This window comes from Apis florea, unplaced genomic scaffold (genome assembly GCF_048593485.1).
Source record: "Apis florea isolate Af1SG1 unplaced genomic scaffold, ASM4859348v1 contig_2492_pilon, whole genome shotgun sequence".
NCBI lineage: Eukaryota > Metazoa > Arthropoda > Insecta > Hymenoptera > Apidae > Apis > Apis florea.
This window is the reverse complement of record NW_028256593.1, coordinates 1,968,211-1,988,562: the sequence shown is the minus strand read 5'-3', so window position 1 is coordinate 1,988,562 and position 20,352 is coordinate 1,968,211. Positions and strand designations below refer to the sequence as shown.

Below are 20,352 nucleotides of genomic sequence, written 5' to 3'. Positions count from 1 at the left end.
AATGTACACATGTTACTAATATCTAATTACATTTGCCTATTCTCTTTTTTACATACAAAAAAAATTGTATGGTTGCTGAATGTACACAGTAGAAAAATAATTGTATCATTTTATTAATATGCAAAAATGTTTCCTTGGAATTATTGTGAAATTATATTCGCGATTACATTATTGTTACGATTATTAGAAGTACTACTTCGTAAAAAGTAGTGATATTCAAGCATTGTCATCCTGAGGCTTGTCATCCTAACTTGTGAAAAGTTAAATTTTCACTACTTTTTTCCTGGAATATAATTTCTTGAATATATGTATATTTTACGTAAGAATTTCATTTTAATTATTTTCATAGTTTAGAATACATTTATTATTATCTATTTTTTATGTGTGATAATTAAATGTTCATATATAGAATGATTCCATTAGGCACAGAAGTGAGAAGGCTAGCGAACTATTTCAGTCGTTCTTGATTAAAACGAAACTATAGACTGCAAAAATGTTAAAAAATATTATTTGTATAACTATTTTATCTTATAATTTACACATTATAAGCATTTCAAATTATGGATGACAATTGCATTCAGCATGAACAATACATTAATGAATAAAAGTCAAAAAATGAGATGTAAAAATTAAGAAACAAGGGATGAAATACTAATATTCTTGTAAATTGGATATTCAATCGTCTAATGTTATAATTTCAACGCTATCGTTAGTTTTTTCTCCTTTTTTGCTAGAAATACTACTCGATTTCCCTCTCGGTAAATCATACATAGTTTTGCTACAGTCCGATGGCCTCAGAGATTCTGATACTTTTTGTGAAACTACACTCACACCCGAAGACAAATTTTTTGTGTATTCTAGAGTTGACTTCATTTGCTGAGACTTTTGCTGAGGTATGATCTCTAAATGCGAATGCTGCTTTAATTGGGAAAGCATCGAAAAAGCTTCAACAGAATTTCCTTGAGAATATGAATTTGATAAAGAATTGGAGATATCCATTGCTGGTTTCGCTTTTGTAGATGATTTTTTATATTGTGAATATTTTGTACTTGGACTTTTTAAACCAGGAGGATTTACCGGACTTACGGAAATTCCACTTAATTCTGGTGGTATATATGGTGCCATTGACGAGTTCCCAGGCATTGCATTCAATATATTCGATAAATTATTCGGCATTGCGGACATTGTTTTAACTGGTTTTGCTTTTCTAACTAAATTTTGCACATTTGTTTGTGAATACGATCTTTGTGAATTTTTCTTTGATAATAATTTATGTTGTAATGATGTTCCTGAATGAGAAGTAGGTACGTTTATAGGTAATGTTTGTTTCATAGTTATTGATGGACTCAATGCTGCATGTGCAACTTGAGGAACTGTAGGTGGATTTGTTGTCGCATTATTTTTTAAAGGAGAATGTGACAAAGATGGATTGTGTGCTGGCTGAGGTTCAGTCAATGATTTTGATACTCGAATTTGAGGTGCGCTTATTTGTTTTGGTGGACTAGTTTTAACTTGTGTGTGAACAATAGATGGCTTTAGCAAAGAAACTTGTGTAGTTGGTGGTTGTAAGATAGTTTTTGACGGTTGTGATATTTGTAAAGATTTTGGAAGTTGGACTGCTACAGATTCACTTTGTGGACTTTGTTTTGATGATTTACTTTTGGGTAGTACTGTATTTACTGGAGTTATTGATATACTAGGTCTGTCTTTAGTTATAGATGCAGTGGTAGTAGTTTTTGTTGTAACTGCTTGTTGATACATGGGTGTGGAACGTGAAGTTGTTGCTGAAGCATTACTTAAATTTAATAACTGTTGTACTGTTAAATTATTTAAATTACTTAAATTGCTCATATTGGAAGCAGTATTCATATTAGAAGTGGATGTACTCATTGTAGGTACACTGCTAATGTTGGATGCAGTAACAATGGTACTGTTTAATCCACTGGCTAAACTTGATAAAGAAGAAAGATTATTTTGATATTGTCTTAAAATATCTTGATAATTACCCATTTGATTTAAATAATTCATAGCTGATAAAGGATCCATCATACTATTGCTTAATCCACTTGTTAATAAAGCGGATAATATATTTGGATCAACTAATGGATGCATAAAATAAGGATTCATTAATGATCGATTTCCCGATGCTCCCATATAATTAGCGAAAGTAGCTTTCGCGCTGAACTGATTCATTGCATTACTACTTTGCATTGCTTGTAGATATTTATTCACGTTGGGTGGACGTCCTCTTGGTCGACCAGTGGATGTTAGATTTCTGTATGGTTTTCGGTTTTGAGAAGATTGCGGTGATGTAGAAGTAACTTGTGATTGGGATGTAGTTACCTAATTGGGATGTAATATACAAACATTGAAAATGAAATTTGTATTAATATAGGAAGCACAAGTGATTTTGAATAATAAGATTATAAAACTTACAGGAATTGGAGATGTAGCTTGAGCCTGTGTTTGATTCTCTGTAGGTTTATCAAGACTGGAGAAAAACTTGCTTAAAACTTTTCGATTATAATTATAATCATTACAATATTTTGTAGCAATTTCTAAAACATTTCCCTCCAAATTCTATCAAAAAAAAAAAATTTTAAAAATAATTAAATAATTAAAAGTATTTATGAGATATTCTCAAAATATTTTATTCGAAAAATTAACTTACTTTATTACCGATATATGTTTTATATGTATCTACTAATAAAGAAGCAAGTACTTGTATAGTTTGTTCTTTAGTTTGAAAACTTTTTAAAGCTCTCTGATATACCCAATATGTATCAAGAAGTACTTGAGTTCTAGCATCTGCATTTTTATTAATTGCAAGATCAGAAGTACTTGTTCCCATTAATTGTACCTTAGTTCTAAGAGATTGTAAACACAGAGTCAATGCTTGACAAGATAACTGCTCTCTTTCTGAATCACGTAAATATTTTCTAAAAAAAATAGCATATAATTTTAATAACTATTTATTCTTTTTTAAATAAATATTTTTTATATTTTGAAGTATCAAATCATTGTATTAATATAAATTTTAATAAAAAAAAAAGATAATAATAGAAAATAAAATATTTTTTTATTTAAACTGTACTTGTCTGATTCTGGTATTTTTCCAAGTTGCACACTTAATTGCATTAACATTCGACCATCATTCGTTTCTTTAAGTACTTGCATTAATAAAGTTACGCAACGAGACATATGAAAAGCGAAACTTCCCGGTCTATCAACTTCTCTGTTTGGTATATGCCATACGCCCTGTAAAGATAAGTGATATATTTACATTGAGATAAAAAGTTGAATATACTATGACTATTTGATCATAATAGTACATTCGAATATAAAGTTAAATTTATTAATCCAAAAAGTAAATAGGTATGTGCAATTTTTATTCTTCTTTATTATTGCAATTTTTATTTTAAAAATAAAAATAATATTTGTATTTATTTAGAAAAAAAAAATGAAGATACATATGTTTTATTGTAAGCTTTTAGCTACAATCTCATTATGTTTGATATTATATAATATCAGGTAAAAATTAAAAAATTTAATCAAAAACTATTCAATACAATTATAATATATGAAATCGTGATATGATAATGCCTTAAATTTTCAAAATAAATGCTAAAATAAACTAAAGATTGACAGAAAATTATTTTATTATTTATTAATCAATGAAATATAAAAATTTTTAATTCATGATTATATATGAAGATTATACAATATCAATTTGGTACTGCATTGTCTCTTTTAAAAATATATTTTTTAATTTTTAATAATTATTATTATTGCTATTATCCAATAACATGTAGATAAAATAAAATAGCTATTAGATAAAATATTATAAAATTGAATTGCTGTAAAATATAATATATCAATTCACAAATAGTTTTTGTAATCTAAAATTTAAAATATTTCATAACTTCGAAGTATGGCTACATTCCGAATATCACGATTTAATTGGTTCCATTTATTGGATCTTCTTATATTAATTGGATCAATTTACAGAATAATTCACGCAATTGGAGCAAATCATATCTTCTGGTTAAAAAATATATTTAAGAAATAGAATTACATCTTTATTATATTTTTCTAAATATATTTTTCTTGTATAATGCTTTTGCAATAATCCTTTAAATAGAAACTTAAATTTTTTTATATGAATTCAATCATTTTATCATTTACTATCAAAAAATATTATGCATACATATTCGAAAAATTATTAATTTGCAAAATATAAAAAAAAATATTATGAAAATATGATTTTTTTAAAAAATTTTTTTATATTTTGCAAATAGAGAAAGAGATATAATTTTTTTCTAATTGCGTATATCAGCTTATAATTAAAAAGAATTTAAAAAATTAATAAAACACAAAAATTCATTTATACTTTTTAAATAAGATAATTCACTATTAAATCTTTTATAAGGTTCATCAATGCATTGGAAAAAATTATAATAGATACAGATGCTGGGGCAGATGATGCAGTAGCTATACTTTTAATTCTTAAGTCTACAAATAATGTTTTAGCAATTACTTGCTCTTATGGAAATACATATGTGGAAAATGTAGTTATTAATGTACTTAAAATCTTAACCATTGCCAATAGAAGTGATGTAAGTATATTGTAACTTATTTAAATATTATTATTATATAATTATATACTATTATATTTTATAGATACCTGTATATAAAGGAGCACAAAAACCATTAATAAATGAATATAAATATGATGATAGTTTTTTTGGTTCTGATGGTCTTGGAGATTTTAATTTTTCCGAAAATATAATTGCTAAAGTAAATGAAAGTAAACATGCAGCTGTAGCTCTCATAGACATAGTAAAACAATATCCAAGTGAATAATTGACTTATTTAATACAAATTAAAACTTGTTAAGAAGTTTAATTATATTTATTATAAATTATAGGTCAAATAACTTTATTAAGTATTGGTCCATCAACAAATGTTGCCACAGCAATTGCATTGGAACCTTTATTTTTAAAGTATTTAAAAAATCACATTATATTAGGTTCCAGTATTTCTGGAATTGGTAATATTCTACCTAATGTTGAATTCAATTTTTATCAAGATCCAGAAAGTAATTATATGATTTTGAATAAAACCACTACAACTATTTTATTTCCATGGGAGACAGCAATTCAAAGTTATATATCTATGGTAATTATTTAAAAATAATATAAAAAAATTATGAAATAATAAAATTTCAATCATCTTTTAACAGGATTGGCGTAAAAATGTATTGGGAAAAATAAATTCTACTATTATGAATTTTTTAAATAAAGCGGAACGAATAAATTTATCGAGCTCCAATTCGTGGAGTACTTCTGATGCAATGGCTGCTGCAACTATGTTATGGCCACAACTTATAACAAAATCCATAGAAACCAATGTACAACCTGTAATCGACGGACTTGCAAGAGGTTCAATACTTGTAGATTATACTAATTTAACTAAGAAATCAAAAAATGTAAAAATTATACAATCATTTGATACAACTACTTTCCAACAATTCTTATTGGAAAAATTTTCTTAAATCTCTCAAAGTCTATTCTATCTATATTTTGCAAATATATATATATATATATATATATATATATATATATATATATATATATATATAATTATATTTAATTAAATATAATACAAAATACTTACATTGAAAAAATTTGTGCTTTTTCTATCAGCAAATAATCCTTGGAAATTTTCGCCTCGATAAAATTGACAATTATAATTATCCAACAAAAGATTTCTGCATTTTATTATATCTTTAGCAGTTTTGTTATTGAAGAAAAAATGAGATAGTCTATAAAATGATTTATAGTGTTCTGAAAATCTTAAGATGCATTGTTCTAAACCAGCTAAACAATATGCTATTAAAGTAGCAACTTCTTCTTCTGACATATTTTCTTCTTTTTGTGCAAAATCTGAATCTTCTTTCTTTTTTTCACTTTCACTTTCGCCAGAATCGGTTTCAGTATCACTTGAACTATCGCTATCAGAACTATCGTCACTGCTACTTGATTCATCACTGCTACTAGAACTAGAATTATTTGTTTCCGTTGTCGTAGTTGTTTGTGTGGTTGTTGTACTTTCTTGTGAACCTCTCCTACTTAAAGTTGTTTCTTCCTTGGTAGCAGACTTCTTTTTGTCGAGAATTTTATCTTTCATTTCTTTATTATTTAATTGAAAATCTTCATTTTGTAACCATTTTCCATCAAATTTCCTTGTATCTTCGTCTTCAGGTGAAGATTGTCGTGTTTCTTGACTAATTTCCATTGCTTGTTTCATAAGTGCATCCATTAAATCTTGAACATTCTCTGACTTTCCTTCATTTTCAAATATGGTACCAATCTTTACAGATGTTAATGAATTTTTTTTAACGTCATCTGATTTTGATGTCTTTGTTTTTTCGATGATTTTCTTTGTCTTCTTTTTTTGTGATTTTGATTCATTGCTTTCATCACTCGATAATACCATAATATCATCGACTTTTTCTTTTTGTGAAACCATATCGCAAACTTTCGTGATTACATCATCTATTAAGGCTACGACGTCATGCATTAATTGTAAATGGGATACATTGCCTAATTTTATCTTTTTCACATTATCCTGGGGTAATTCTGTAGGAGATCTTTTACGTGTTTCGGTTTTTTCTTGTTCATTACGTTGATTTGTTCCAAATCCTGTATTTGTTCTGTCTATAATTTCAATCTCTTCGATACTATTTGAACGTTGAGCAATGGTGACAACATTTCTGTCACTTTCAGCTGTAAATTCCACTTCTTTTCCAGTAATTTTACTTGTGAAAAGATTTTCCTCTTTAGTTTTCTCATTTAATTTTGAAGTATATTTCATGAAAGGCCCTTTAGCACATTTCTCAAGGTGAAATTGAAGCAATTGACCTAAAGATTTTTTCAAGGGTTTTCCTTCATGCTGCTCAAGATATTTCAATATGCTTGCATGAATTCGATAATGGACTTCTAATGCTTCAATTGAAAGATGCTGTGGATATTTATGATTTATTCTGCGTGGATATTGTGCATTATTGTGATATAATAATTCACTAGCCTGTAATCAAATATAAAAAAATTAGAATATTTTAACCATAATTAAAATAAATAGAATATAGATTTGTAAACCTTTGCATAATGTTCTAAATATATAGGAGGATCTTGATTTTTTTTTTCTGCAATTTTACCGAGCATATATTGATATAACCATCTTTCATCATGTGGTATTTTTCCATCCTTATCACCAATAAATAAACGAGCACAAGACTGAAAACACTTATATGCAATTTCTAACATTTCTTCTTTCCTAGTTTCTAGGATTTCAAATCGTCCCATACTTAATGTGTGTGTCTCTTGTTTTAATAATCGTGAGCAAAATGAATGAACAGTATATGCAAATGATCCATATTCAGTCCAAATAATATGATTACAGGAATCTAATTCAACAGCATGTCGATAACTGGATTGAGTTAATTTTGCTTTTGCTAAAAGTTTGTCTTCGTTTCTAAACATGAAATGAATATGACATTATTAATTTGTTTTAACATATTAATGATTTAAATTAGTACTTACATTGGAGTATATTTATTTAACCAAGTGTCTATTACAGTAGCTGATGACATTGCTAATCCAGTCCAAGAGCTCAATCTTGTTGGATGAAAACATAAATCCAATAAATAATATCGAATAGCTGCACTCCACTTACCGTTTTTAAAATAAAAATCTGCTAGCAGATAATAAATAGTAGACATAGAATGCGGTAAAAGCTTTTTGACAGTCGGCATTGTTTCTTGTTCACCCATGATATAAGCCATCATTTCATCGATTACTTGATTTGGATCACTTTCTGGAGGAATTAACTTTATTATACGTTTAAATAAATCTTCTGTATCTGCACTAATTGTTAAAGATTTAGGTGAACAAAATTCTGGTATTTGTTTGGGTTTATAGAAATCGAACAATAATTGTGCTCCTTCCCAGGTTACTTTCATTTGAGGTACTCCATGTTCTTCTATATGTTTCGGTCGACTCTTATTCACTTTATTGTAATGACCATACAAACAATAAAATATTTGCTCTAAATACTTTGAAACTTTGCTTTTTATACTAGAAAATTGAGGTGTTTCCAATTTTGGAATAACTAAATTTAAAGTAAAAAATAATAGTTTTGCTTCATTATAACAACACCATGAATGTCTTCCCATAAAATCATGAGCAATAAATAAAATCATAATGGATGCTGGAACACCTTCATCTTCATCATCCGATTCAGAATAATTAGAATTATGTTTATTTTTATATGATGATTCAGCCTTTGCTCTCTCTTTATCTTCTTTATATTGCAAAATATAATGCAATAAAATCCAAGGCAAAACAGTCTCAAGTGGCATTTCTACAGTAGTTTCTGATACATCTAATTGATTGCAAACGATATGAACCAAATTTTGTACTAATCTTGAAAGACGTGTTTCCGGTAAATATTTTACAACAAAAGTACTAACTTCAATCGTACAAGCTTTTAATTTCTCAAGCGCCATTAAAATAGAAGTTGTCCATTTTTTTTGTTCGATTTCATCGGAAGCATTTAAATAATTTTGCCATGCCTCATTGAGACAAGCTTCTGCCCATACATAACATTCCTCATATTGTTGTAATTGCCATAAACTATCTAATAACATAGATAATTGTTGTACCCTATCAACAATATTATCATTTACAGATAAAAATTTATTTCCTTGTTTTGCAAATTTAAATGTATCCTGTAATATATAGGCTAGTTCAGCATATTTTTTTTCATCATACAGATTTTGTATCTCTCCTAATTTTTGTCCTCTATGAATAGATTTAAGTTTTTTCTCTACTATTTTAATACTGATTTGAGAATTATATTTACAATTAGGCAGTTTTAAAAAAATGTTTTGATTTTGTTTTTCCAATTCTTGCATATGATTTAATAACTAAAAAAGTAATTTTTGATTATATAAATTACAAAATATATTTTTATGTTGAAATCAAACTGCTTACCAATTCTAAAGTTTCAATGACAATATCTGTATCTCCTTGGCACAAAAAAATATTAGCTTTGAGCCATAAAACCCTTAATAATATGAAAATATTTTCTTCATTTATAATATCTCTTCTAACACTTGTAAAAATTATATGCCCTAATTCTTCAGATGGCAATCCTGTACCAAGTTTATCTAATCTAGAATAAATGATATATTTTCATTATTTTTTTAATGCGAAATGAATGATAAAAAAAAAAAAAGAAAACATACGTTGAAGAAGGTAATATATCTGGTTTATTGCTTAACCATTTATCTGTGTGAAGTTCACCAAATAATAAAGTCATTTCAGCATCTAATTTTAAAATATCATCATTTATATCTTGTTCAAATGGTGATGGATGAGGAATGTGTTCTCTGCATTAAAGAGAAAAAAAATTTTATGATTGATCATATTTATATAGAAAAATATTTTTATTTTTATTTGATATACCTCATAAATGTATATGCTTGCAAATATATGTCTAATATTCCTTTAGACCATTCTTGATTCCATTTAGTACATAAAAATTCTGTATACTTTGCTATAATTATCATTAAGTTATTCTTATTACTGTGTTCATTAATAAATATATTTACATCAGCTATTTCACATTCTGTGCCGAAATAATTTTGTTGTTGACTATAGACAAAAAAAAGTTATTATCAAATTTTTTTTATATACTTTATATCTCTTAAATAACTACCTCATATCAGGACTCGGTGATTTCGAACTCTCAGAACTTTTAACTGTTTCTATAATATTGCTATTATTTTCTTGATTAGCAAACAATTGATATAAATCCATCGTATCCATAGAATCATCCATATTTTTAGAAGGATCATCTTTGGTTAATTTTACAGTTTCTGGTCTAAAATATTAAATATGATTTATTTATAACAAGAGTATTATAGATTACATAAATATAAATATATTTTTACATACAGCAATGTGCTAGGAAATATTCTTCTAAGAGTTTCTTCTAATTGAACATCATCTCTTTCAGCTTCTCTTCTATTTGAACTTCTAACTCTTGCTGAACGTCTCATGCTATTACAACTCCAAGCCCATTGTTGTAGAAAACATAGAGCACTTCTTCTTCTTTTTTTTACCTTTTGTACTTCTTCTTTTCCTTCAATTTTCTCAGATAATTTTTCTTCTGTCTTACATTGTGGTTTGTCTTCTTTTTTTAAATTTTTTTCATCATTGGATTTGTTACTATCTTTATCACTAATATTATCATTTTGTGCTTCATTATCAGCATCATCCATTATTTTATCTAATTGTAATTTATCTTCATTTTCATGTACTTCAAAGTTATTTTGTTCATCTAAATCATTTTTTACTTGATTTTGTTCTTCAAACTGTACAGCATCTGTATCTAAAATTCTTAAAGGATCTTCATCTTCTATTATTTGTACATCAGTGGAACATGATTTTTTGTCATCTTCTATTTCAATTTCCATTAGAGATTCAGTACCAGCACATGCTTGATTGTCATCAGATGTTTCAAATGGAGAATTTGTTTCATCTGTTTCCATCTTCATTGATTTTTCAATATCATTTTCATTTTTTATCATGGCACTTTGTAATATTTCTTGATCGGTATTAATATCATTTTCTGTCTCAGTATATGTTTTAGATATCTCCTCAGAATTTTGAACAATTAAATTAATTCTACTAACAAAACTTAAGTTATTTTCTGCAATATACCTGTGCATATCCAATAAACATTCTCCTAAATCTAACCAAGTATAATTTTTTATGGGTTTCCTTAATGTCAAATCTGGCAATGGTTTAGGACAGAATTCTTTTTTACAAACTTCTGCCCATTTTTTGGCAATATCTTTTGCTTCTGCTATTAACTTATCTCCTATTAAATGATCATATTGAGTATATAATGGTGGATCTAATTGCCAATCACTATTATATAATTTATAACATTCTTCAAGGCATGGAATGTCTTTAAATATTCTATCACGAAAAGCTAAACCTTTCACATAAGTAGGGTCACGTTCTAATGCCATAGAAATGTATAAAAGACAATTCATATAATCAGGAACTGCATATAAGGCAGTTATCATATTATCTAAACATGGCCAATGATTTGCATTACATTTTAAACCTTGCTTAAATGATGAACATGCTAATTCTAAATTTGAAATTTTCAAAGCTAAAGTACCTATTCTATACCATAATGTTACATCTGTATCATCTAAATTAGCTGCTTCCCAATAATTTTCTATAGCTTCATCATAATTTCCTAATATAGCCTGTATAGCTCCAATATTTTTGAAACAAGAATATTTTAATGACAACATTGGTCTAGATTTACCATCGGGTATTTCAGGTTTTTGAACTTCATCCAACAATTCAGTTTCTAAAAGATCTTTAAAAATATTAAGTGCATCTTCCTGTTTATTTTCTTTTAACAATACTAAAGCTTTATTATATTCAGTAAAAGCTATTTGTTCCTGAAACAAACATGTATGAAATAAATTTTTTATATTTTAATGAAGCATATGTCAGTAATAATGAATAATAAATTTTTATTTTTCTATATAAAAAATAAAAAGAAAAAAAAAATGTTAATAAATTAAATGAATTGAATATCATATCATATATCTAACTAAATATGTTCTTTGAATATAAATAATTTATAATATATAATTTAAAATAGTTCGAAATAAGAGATAATTAAATATAAAATATTAAATTATTGTAAATAGATATCAATCAAAATAGTTCTTATAATCTGATGTTTCATATTACTTTATATAAAATTTCTATTGTATAAAAATCAAATTTTCATAAATGACAAGTTTATAGGTTAAGTTTTATAAGTAGTAAAAAGTTAATAATTTCGACACATACTTGAGCTTCTTTTGTAATAGTTGGTACATCTTCTTCTTCACTTTCTTCACTAGACTCTTCGTTTAGTGCCGATATCTTTATCATTTTTAAGATTTTTCCTTAAAAATTGAGATTTATATATAAAATATCAACAAATCAACCGGTTTTTTTTAACACCGCCATGCTACTAAGCATACAACGTGCTAGTTTGTATTTATATATTTATATAGGGTGGTTAAAAAAAAAATATTTGTTTCTTAATAATTTTAAAATGTTTTACATTTTTTATAAAAATGTAATTCATGCATATCTTTATTCTTTATACATATATTGCATACTGTTTATGTGAAATAATTATAATGAAATTATTATTTAAACACCATATATATGTATTATCTATGAATTTTCGAGATAATTTTATGCACATATTGCACGTTTCGCACATATTGTAACGTGTATTTTTATTTTATATTAATAATATAATTATTTTATATGATTTATTTAAAATTTTGTAAAAATTTTATTATGTAAATTTATCAATATCAAATATTTTTAATTATTTTGTATTTTTTATCAATTTTTATCAATTACTATAAGTATTATTTTATTGGAATTATTAATTTATTTTCTCAATTTATGAAAATAAATGAAATACAATTTTCTTAGATAAAATAAAAATAAAAATTAATATTGAAAATAAAAAAAGTAAATTTAAGAATTTTACAAGAGGAATTAAAAAATATAATAGGTCATTGAACTATTGTATTTAACATGCTACAATGTTTATGATTTGGGGTAAGTATTATTAACAAATTTTCTTGTATGTACTTGTTTATAAGATGATAAATTTAATTATTAAAAATTTAAACATTGCATTAATTTAGTTATTAAAAACATAAATAAAAAATGAAATATAAGATTTAGCACAATACATACAAGATTAATATGAAACTATTTATAATACTTTTTAAAATATTTGATAACAAAAAAATTAAAAGAAAAAAATTAACAAGAAATTTAATAATTAAAATACAATGGTATATATAAAAACACCAGTTTAAAAAATTTAACTACATTATTCTTAACATGTTAAATACATTTCCATTATAAATCATATAAAAACATTTTATTTTATGGTAGACTATAGATAATAACTATTATAAACTATTATTTGTATTTCCTTTCTTCCTAATAGCTTATTAAAATCACTGAAATGACAACAAATTAAATAAAAATACTAATATAGAAATAGAAATTGTTATAATAAATAGAATAAAATTATTCTTATAAATATATATAGAAGTCATTTTTATAGAAAGTTTATGTTAACATTTTTTGTTCTAAAGTTTATCTTAATAAAAATTAAAATACATTAATAATTATGTTGGCACTTTTACTTTATGCTATAAATAATGATTTTTTACTAACTGAAAACAACAATATTAATTGAAATTGTTATACAAATTTAAACTTATTTTCCAAATACAATACAATTAAAGTTTAAAGTACATAATGAAATAGTTATCAGAAACTTATTGTGATAAATATATACATTGTAGGAGATTGGATCGCAGATGGAGTGCAATCTGTAGACATGCGAAGTTTCCTTGATTCTGTAGTTATAACAAATAAAAGTATTGTAAGGAGAATTCGCGTGTCTCCCTATGAAATATATAAAACTCATTGGCATAATGGTGAGATATCTTTAGATAAGATAAAGATTATTAATTTCTGTTATCATATCTTTATGCAGTCTTATAAAATTTGTTTCTATTTCATAACTTTCTTACCATAAACTATCAATATTTATATCAATATTTGTTTTTAGATCCCGAAATACAAAAACATTATTGGGCAGCATCTTTTCTTTTACCCATTGGAACAATTTTTATTCTTGCTTTGATAGTTCTTTTAATGGTAACATTTTCTTCATAATTTTTCAATAAAATAATCAATTATATTTAGAAATAATGATTAATTTAATTTTATGATCGTTTCAGGTTTTGTTCAAAAGGTGTCCACAAATGATTGCTGCGATTGTCACATCAATTCTTGGTGTGATTATTATATTTACAGTACTGGTATCAATTAATCATGCTCCAATTTACGCTTGATATTTTCTAATATTTCTTCTTACAAAATACAAAATTTAATATTTTCTTTTCTAATATGTTCAAAATTTTACAGACCAAGATTAATATAAGGATTACTGTGCCATCAATGCAAACAGTTACGCATGCATGTATATACTGAATATTTTTATATTCTGTATACTCTTATAATAGAAAAACAAAATATATTATCAAACAATTTTTATATAATTTTATTACTAGTTTAAATGTTTTACTTACTACTAGCGATTTTTTTTACTTAATTTTATTTCAATCATATCCTTTGATACGTTTATTACTTTTTCTTTGTATTTATCTAATGCTTGTTGTAATCTCTGGTAATTCTAAAATTAGCATTTCTATTAATATTTTTATAATGACTGAATTATATAGACTGAAATATTTAAATGGAAAAACTTAAACGTCTTCGTTATTTTTATGAAAAAAATATTCAGAATAAAATTGAAAAGTGGAAAAAATTAAAAAATACAATTTATCATAATAAACAATATGATATCAAAAAATATGAAGTAAATAATTGGCTGAAGTATATAAAAATACATAGCAGGAAATTTTTTAAAAATGATCTATTTATATCTTTTAATTTCTATTTATTAAAATAAAAAATTAATTTTCCATAAAAATTGAGATTTAAAAAACGAGCTTGCTACTCCACAATTTCATTAACTTATAATATAAATATTTAATTAATGCAGACCGTGTATCTTATTGAACATATTTCAATAAAAATTCAATAACTATGAGCCCACTAATAAAAGTTTAATATTGTTGGAAATATGTAATGTACACTTCATTAGATTAAGTTATTGGAATAGAACAATTATCATTTTATTTTTTATAGAATCTCTATAAGAATATGAAAAAAAAAAAAAAAAAATTTTCAAATATCAGATTTTGCCTTTGAAATAATACAACTTAATCTTGAATATTTCTTTTATAAAACCAAAAATAACGAAAACATTTAGTTTTTTCTATTTCAATGCTGCATCCTATATAAAATAAAAAAATGCATACCTCAGAAAAAATAGGTTTCTCACTAATTTCTTTTAATTCATATAAAAGTACTTCTAATGTATTAAGTGGTAACCAGACTGCCATTTGAGTTACAGATGTTAAATATGTTTCAAGACCAAAATTTTCTATACCATTACCCAAAACAGCATTAATGTATTCAATCCCTAAATCACTAGCTTCTAATATTCTACCAGTATTTAACATAAGACGAAGAAGTTCTGCAGCATTTCGTTTCTGTAATAATAATAAAAAAAGTTGTAATTATATAAATGAATAAAAATTTTTAAAAAATTATTTTATGTTATTAGTTATTAAGTTATTACCTTATATGATATTAATAACCATTGAGGTATAAACGCTCTTTCTTGAAGTAATTTTCGGGCTACAGCTTTATGTAATTCGCTACATCTATCTTTTTCATGTTCTAATGTCAAATATTCTAACAGTCTCCAAGCAGTATTTGTAATATTTGTATTAGATAAACCAATATCGAATATATCATTTTGAATAAGCCAATCCCATGCATTTGAATCTTCTCCTCGACTTAATCGTATACATTGTGAAGTTAAACTTTCAAGTACAGAGCTTTTATTAATATTAAATTCATCACATAAATGCAACGCTGTTGTGTATAATCCAATAGTTGATAGAATAATAATAAGCTCTGAAGGTCCAGCATGTGAAACAATATCTGAATTCATTTTTGATACTTTCAATCTTGCATCCACTACATAGTATTCTTTTTTTATATCATTTAATTCGAGAACTTCAACTTGTTTCTTTATTTTATAGTGCAAAATATCTTCATTGCTGATACTTTTTCTTGTTTGAGAAACTTCATAATCCATTTCCTCTAAATAATTTTGATCAATTACAGGTCTAACAATCCATCTATATTTTTTAGAAACAAGATGTAATGCATTAATACATGCTAATAAACATTGAGCTTGTCTTGATACAATTACAACAGATTGTGATTCTTGGCTCAAACGCATAGCTTGTTCATACATTACTGATGCAGCTGTAAAACAAATTAATTATAATATAAAAAATATTTATTTGTTAATATCATAATGGATCAAAGTTTAATACCTTTTCGCATATTTCCTTTATTTATATGGAAGCTATATAAAAAATTATAATAATTATTTTCCATCAGATCTACGCTTCGGGCTCTACCTTCTACTATTCTTTCTAAGTCTTCGTACATATCAACATATGGAAATGAAATTAAATCTATTAATTTTTTTCGTTCAAACAGAGTTACTACTAATTGTCTCAAACAATCTACTCTACGCGCGGCATCTGGATTAGAATTTAAACAATTATAAGCTTTGGTATGATGACCCAAGTTTAAATGTTGTACAAATACTATTGAATGCAATGTTGGTAAATTAGGATCATCTTTATCAGCTATTAATATAGCTGTTTCAGCGAGTTCTATAATGCAGTCAAAAGCATTATGTTCTTCAAATAATCTGATAACTTTTAAATAATATTGAATTAACGAACTATTTTCAGATAGTACACTGGATTCGAGTAAGGCATCTGCTAAAAATTCATCCGTCAAAATTCCTCCAGAAGCTCGGAGAAAATGATCGCATGCTTTTTGCGCTTCTCCCATTTCAAGTAGCGCAACTGCTAAAATAAATTTTCTCGATGCAATATTCCATTCACACCATGTATTCAAGAGTCTTACATATTCTTGAACCAATAAAAATTGACAACTAGATAGTAGCCATTCAGGAAAGATAAAATTTCCCGATCTTGGCCAACTAATTAATTATTATTAAGTAAACATATAATTTAAAAATAAAAATGAAATATATATAAATTATAAATAATATAATATATATAAATTTTAAAAAAGGATACATAAGTTGAGCGATAAATGTAATATGTGTTAACATGCCATAATGCCAAGGAATTAAAGTAGTTGCATCTAAATTTGTATGAGCCATCAAATTATGAGCATGTTTTGCACCACTGTTTTGTATAAATAATTCTAATAACAACAAAGATCGATGTTGTTTAAATACTATATTCGCTCTTGAATCAGCAAGCTTCAATAATGCTAAACGCTGAACACTAGAATCTAATAATGATTGCACAGGCATTGGTAATGCTGTGGATTCACATATCCATGTTACAACGTAATAAGCTTGCATCAACACTACTGTCCTGGGTGCTAATGATGATTTTATAGAATGTAAAGATCGCGAATCAAACAATTCTGGTCGCAACAGTATTATTTGTTGCAAAATTAATAAATTCCTGCAGATTGCGAATCTTAATTGTGTTATTTGTGTTACACTTTTCGATATTGCCGAGATACCCAAATGACTACTAAAAAAGTGATTAATATTAAGTAATAATTTTGAAGCATCATGATCTTCATTAAGTTGTAACTTATTTGGTTGACCAAGATCATATGTTAATGTTTCCAATAACATTGCCATAGCACTGGATATATCTCTAACGTTTGACAATCTATGAGAGCTAGGATGATGTGTAATAAAATTACTAATCGGTTCTTCTGATTCTAACATTAATTTTGATAATAAATCATCAATAATGATGTCTGGACTTCTTAAATGATACATTTCTCTCTTTATCGCTATTTTAGTTTCTTCAGATAATTGTTCTTCTATTAATACCAATGCTGACATTATTATAATAAGATCTTGACATATATCTTCGTCTTGCGACAAAATTGGTGATATTTTGAATCGCGATGTATATGATTTCTCATTGCAGAACATTAAATATTCCAAAGCTTCCATTGGTCTCAAAAGTGAAAAGCACGATTTTTTAAGTAAAACTACTCCGTAAACGGTTGGTAGTAACAACAATCCAACTGGTCTCGTACTATTAGCATGATATTGTATAACACAAGAATAAAATTTTGACCAACAACGATTGGCGATTTCCAAGTAATCTTCATCCATAAGTTCATAATCCATAATTTCAGCCTGTATTTCAGCTTCTACTGCTTTTTCAGCTTCTACTTTCAATTCAGAGGCAGAAAGAATTTTATTCTCTATACAATTAGATCTTCGATATATGTTCAGAGCTTTTGTTATATCTGTCAAAGAAAATTGTCCAGGATAAAAAATATAATTAATATATGCTTGTCTTGGATCAGTATCAGCATCATTAAGGATATAATCTCTATCTGGTGTTTGTTCTAAGATTGCTGTTTCCCATTCAGAATTAACGCGCATACCACTCGATAATGATAATTGGGCATGAGTTACTTCAACTGTATCCATATCAGTAGTTCTCCATACAGCCCATAATCGAGTAATGGTAAAAAAAAAATCAACTAAATGTTGCTATAAAGATTAATATAAAAATTATTAACATAATATATGTATCATAATTAATATAAATATATATAAAAAATACATACATCTGGCGCAAATTTTGTACATAATCTCTTAAATTTAAATACACCATTATCTTGAATTGGTTTTAAAATACAAAATTCGCATCTGGAATTAAATTTTAAAAAAGTCGCCAAGTATAATTCATTATTAGGACTCAATGTTTTTTTTAATATATGTCCTTGTGCACCTTCAGATGCAACATGATTATCTATTGTTATATCACTTACTGCTACACATTGAGCTTTATTACAAGACCACATACGAATATTACCTTCACGGCATAAAGCAAAAAGATATGTATCATTTTCACAATTATGTATAGTTAATGACATAGCCACATGGGCTTCAGAATTACGACCTCTGAAAGCAGTTGCAATACCACTAAGAAATCTTGGTACTATTGAATCTTGTTTTAATTCATTACTATGCACAAGGCCAGTTTTAATGTCTAGCCTTAAAAGGAGTATAGTTCCAGAATTATAAGCAAGAGCAAATAATGCTTCTTGTGGTGGAATAAACCATGATGCAGCTGCATGAGGAACTGGAGAATCTATAAAAAAAAATCCAATTATAATAGTAGATATATAAATATATAAATATTGTTTTTTACATTCTATCATAAGTTACTAACTTGTAGTTCCTGCATTTGTAATAACATGAAACATATGAGGATCTTCTATTGTTTTTTTTATATTCTGAGTAGATGTTTCACTAAATATTGACTGTGTACCTAAATCTTTATATGTATTTAATGAATGTTCCTAAAAAATAATATATCAATATATTAAAAACTTAATATTTATAATTACATGATATTTAACTCTTAAAAAATACTTACATTTTTATGAATTCGTTCGGGATGAGGAAATGATAATTTATGAATACTAGAAACAGTTGCTATTAATATAATTACTGAATTAATTGTTTCATGTATAGAAATTCCATCCAAAATGGGTGTGTCTGTAAATTTATATCTTACTCTACAATTAGCCAAATTAATATCTAAACTGTGTTCAACCAACTCAAGTACATCATGACAAATACGCCAATAAATAAATCGATTCCGTGTAAAATATTTTGAACCATCGTTATAAGAATAACCACCAGCTCGCTCTGGAACTTTTATATCTTGCAAAGTACTTTGACTACCGCCTATGAAATAATATAATTATTAAATTATATATGAATTATATTTTATTTGAAAAGTACAAATATAGGAATTAAGTAGAAATTTTGTTTAATAATATTCATTCATAAAATTGTTTTCATTTTAAAAGTGATATATGCTTTTATAAATGAAAAATAATCTTATATAATAAAAATATTGCTTTTTAAATTAATTTTAAAGTAATTTAAATTATTTTTTAAAATGTAATTTTATTTATTTAATAAAAATAGAGGTTATGATTACCTACCTGTATTCAACTTGATTTCATTCCATTTCTCTGGTACAGTTTGATCAGGTACAACTTCTCGGTAGCCCAACAGAAATTCTTCCATTTTTTTATTGTATTTTTGAATAAATAATATGTCAGTTTAACTTTTAAATTACATTACAACAATGCTCAAAATTTTAGCGGGTATCGAACATTGCGTGTAGTATCACGCTTTACGCTTCGCGCTTTGCACTTTGGCGCCCTCAATTTTACCTTCTGTTGTTAATTTGTACAATTTATTCAATATTTTTTTAATTAAAATTATAAATGATTTTTCTTTGAAAAATTCTTTAATTTATTTTTTGCGATTTAAAAAATTATTTTTAAAATCATGTTTATAAAAAATAAATAACAGAAAAAATATTTAATTAAGAAATTATACTTATAAAAAAATAAATAGAAAAATGAAATATATATGTGTATGTATATGTATTTAATGAATACTATATTT

At 25.9% G+C, this 20,352-nt stretch overlaps 4 protein-coding genes across 4 annotated transcripts; 2 read left to right on the top strand and 2 right to left on the bottom strand.

The window, feature by feature from the left end:
- Positions 1-93: 93 nt before the first annotated feature.
- LOC100873047 (calcineurin-binding protein cabin-1) lies at positions 94-12,092 on the bottom strand. The gene is made up of 13 exons (XM_086906030.1): positions 11,952-12,092; positions 10,023-11,551; positions 9,784-9,948; positions 9,531-9,719; positions 9,311-9,454; positions 9,057-9,237; positions 7,605-8,989; positions 7,161-7,536; positions 5,677-7,089; positions 3,095-3,258; positions 2,672-2,939; positions 2,437-2,580; positions 94-2,343 (listed from the first exon to the last, which is right to left on the bottom strand). Exons 1-13 carry the CDS (start codon positions 12,033-12,035, stop codon positions 676-678), a joined length of 7,710 nt encoding a protein of 2,569 aa, XP_086762156.1. The 5' UTR covers positions 12,036-12,092; the 3' UTR covers positions 94-675.
- On the top strand, positions 3,221-5,577 carry LOC116414485 (uncharacterized). The gene is made up of 6 exons (XM_086906032.1): positions 3,221-3,375; positions 3,452-3,531; positions 4,430-4,616; positions 4,681-4,855; positions 4,928-5,178; positions 5,243-5,577. The coding sequence occupies exons 2-6, from the start codon at positions 3,461-3,463 to the stop codon at positions 5,552-5,554; spliced, it is 996 nt and encodes a 331-aa protein (XP_086762158.1). The 5' UTR covers positions 3,221-3,375; positions 3,452-3,460; the 3' UTR covers positions 5,555-5,577.
- LOC100869787 (uncharacterized) lies at positions 11,974-14,251 on the top strand. The gene is made up of 4 exons (XM_012487311.2): positions 11,974-12,725; positions 13,490-13,624; positions 13,759-13,847; positions 13,931-14,251. The coding sequence occupies exons 1-4, from the start codon at positions 12,710-12,712 to the stop codon at positions 14,042-14,044; spliced, it is 354 nt and encodes a 117-aa protein (XP_012342765.1). The 5' UTR covers positions 11,974-12,709; the 3' UTR covers positions 14,045-14,251.
- Positions 12,922-20,086, bottom strand: Nup160 (nuclear pore complex protein Nup160). The gene is made up of 10 exons (XM_012487310.2): positions 19,881-20,086; positions 19,304-19,617; positions 19,097-19,226; positions 18,489-19,015; positions 16,952-18,411; positions 16,169-16,851; positions 15,400-16,097; positions 15,077-15,310; positions 14,282-14,385; positions 12,922-14,205 (listed from the first exon to the last, which is right to left on the bottom strand). Exons 1-9 carry the CDS (start codon positions 19,963-19,965, stop codon positions 14,284-14,286), a joined length of 4,233 nt encoding a protein of 1,410 aa, XP_012342764.2. The 5' UTR covers positions 19,966-20,086; the 3' UTR covers positions 12,922-14,205; positions 14,282-14,283.
- Between the last annotated feature and the right edge of the window lie 266 nt (positions 20,087-20,352).

Bases quoted from the DNA above. Each gene is read 5' to 3' on its own strand.
- LOC116414485 (XM_086906032.1), top strand. From the start codon at position 3,461: ATGAAGATACATATGTTTTATTGTAAGCTTTTAGCTACAATCTCATTA. The intron at 3,532-4,429 runs GTAAAAATTAAA...ATCTTTTATAAG, and splicing joins TTGATATTATATAATATCAG to GTTCATCAATGCATTGGAAA. The intron at 5,179-5,242 runs GTAATTATTTAA...ATCTTTTAACAG, and splicing joins TTCAAAGTTATATATCTATG to GATTGGCGTAAAAATGTATT.
- LOC100873047 (XM_086906030.1), bottom strand. From the start codon at position 12,035: ATGATAAAGATATCGGCACTAAACGAAGAGTCTAGTGAAGAAAGTGAA. The intron at 9,238-9,310 runs GTATGTTTTCTT...CATTTATTCTAG, and splicing joins GATATATTACCTTCTTCAAC to ATTAGATAAACTTGGTACAG. The intron at 2,581-2,671 runs GTAAGTTAATTT...TTTTTTTGATAG, and splicing joins AAACATATATCGGTAATAAA to AATTTGGAGGGAAATGTTTT.
- LOC100869787 (XM_012487311.2), top strand. The intron at 13,625-13,758 runs GTGAGATATCTT...ATTTGTTTTTAG, and splicing joins TAAAACTCATTGGCATAATG to ATCCCGAAATACAAAAACAT. The intron at 13,848-13,930 runs GTAACATTTTCT...TGATCGTTTCAG, and splicing joins CTTTGATAGTTCTTTTAATG to GTTTTGTTCAAAAGGTGTCC.
- Nup160 (XM_012487310.2), bottom strand. From the start codon at position 19,965: ATGGAAGAATTTCTGTTGGGCTACCGAGAAGTTGTACCTGATCAAACT. The intron at 15,311-15,399 runs GTAATAACTTAA...TTATTATTACAG, and splicing joins GGTTATTAATATCATATAAG to AAACGAAATGCTGCAGAACT. The intron at 14,386-15,076 runs GTATGCATTTTT...TGCTAATTTTAG, and splicing joins AGAAACCTATTTTTTCTGAG to AATTACCAGAGATTACAACA.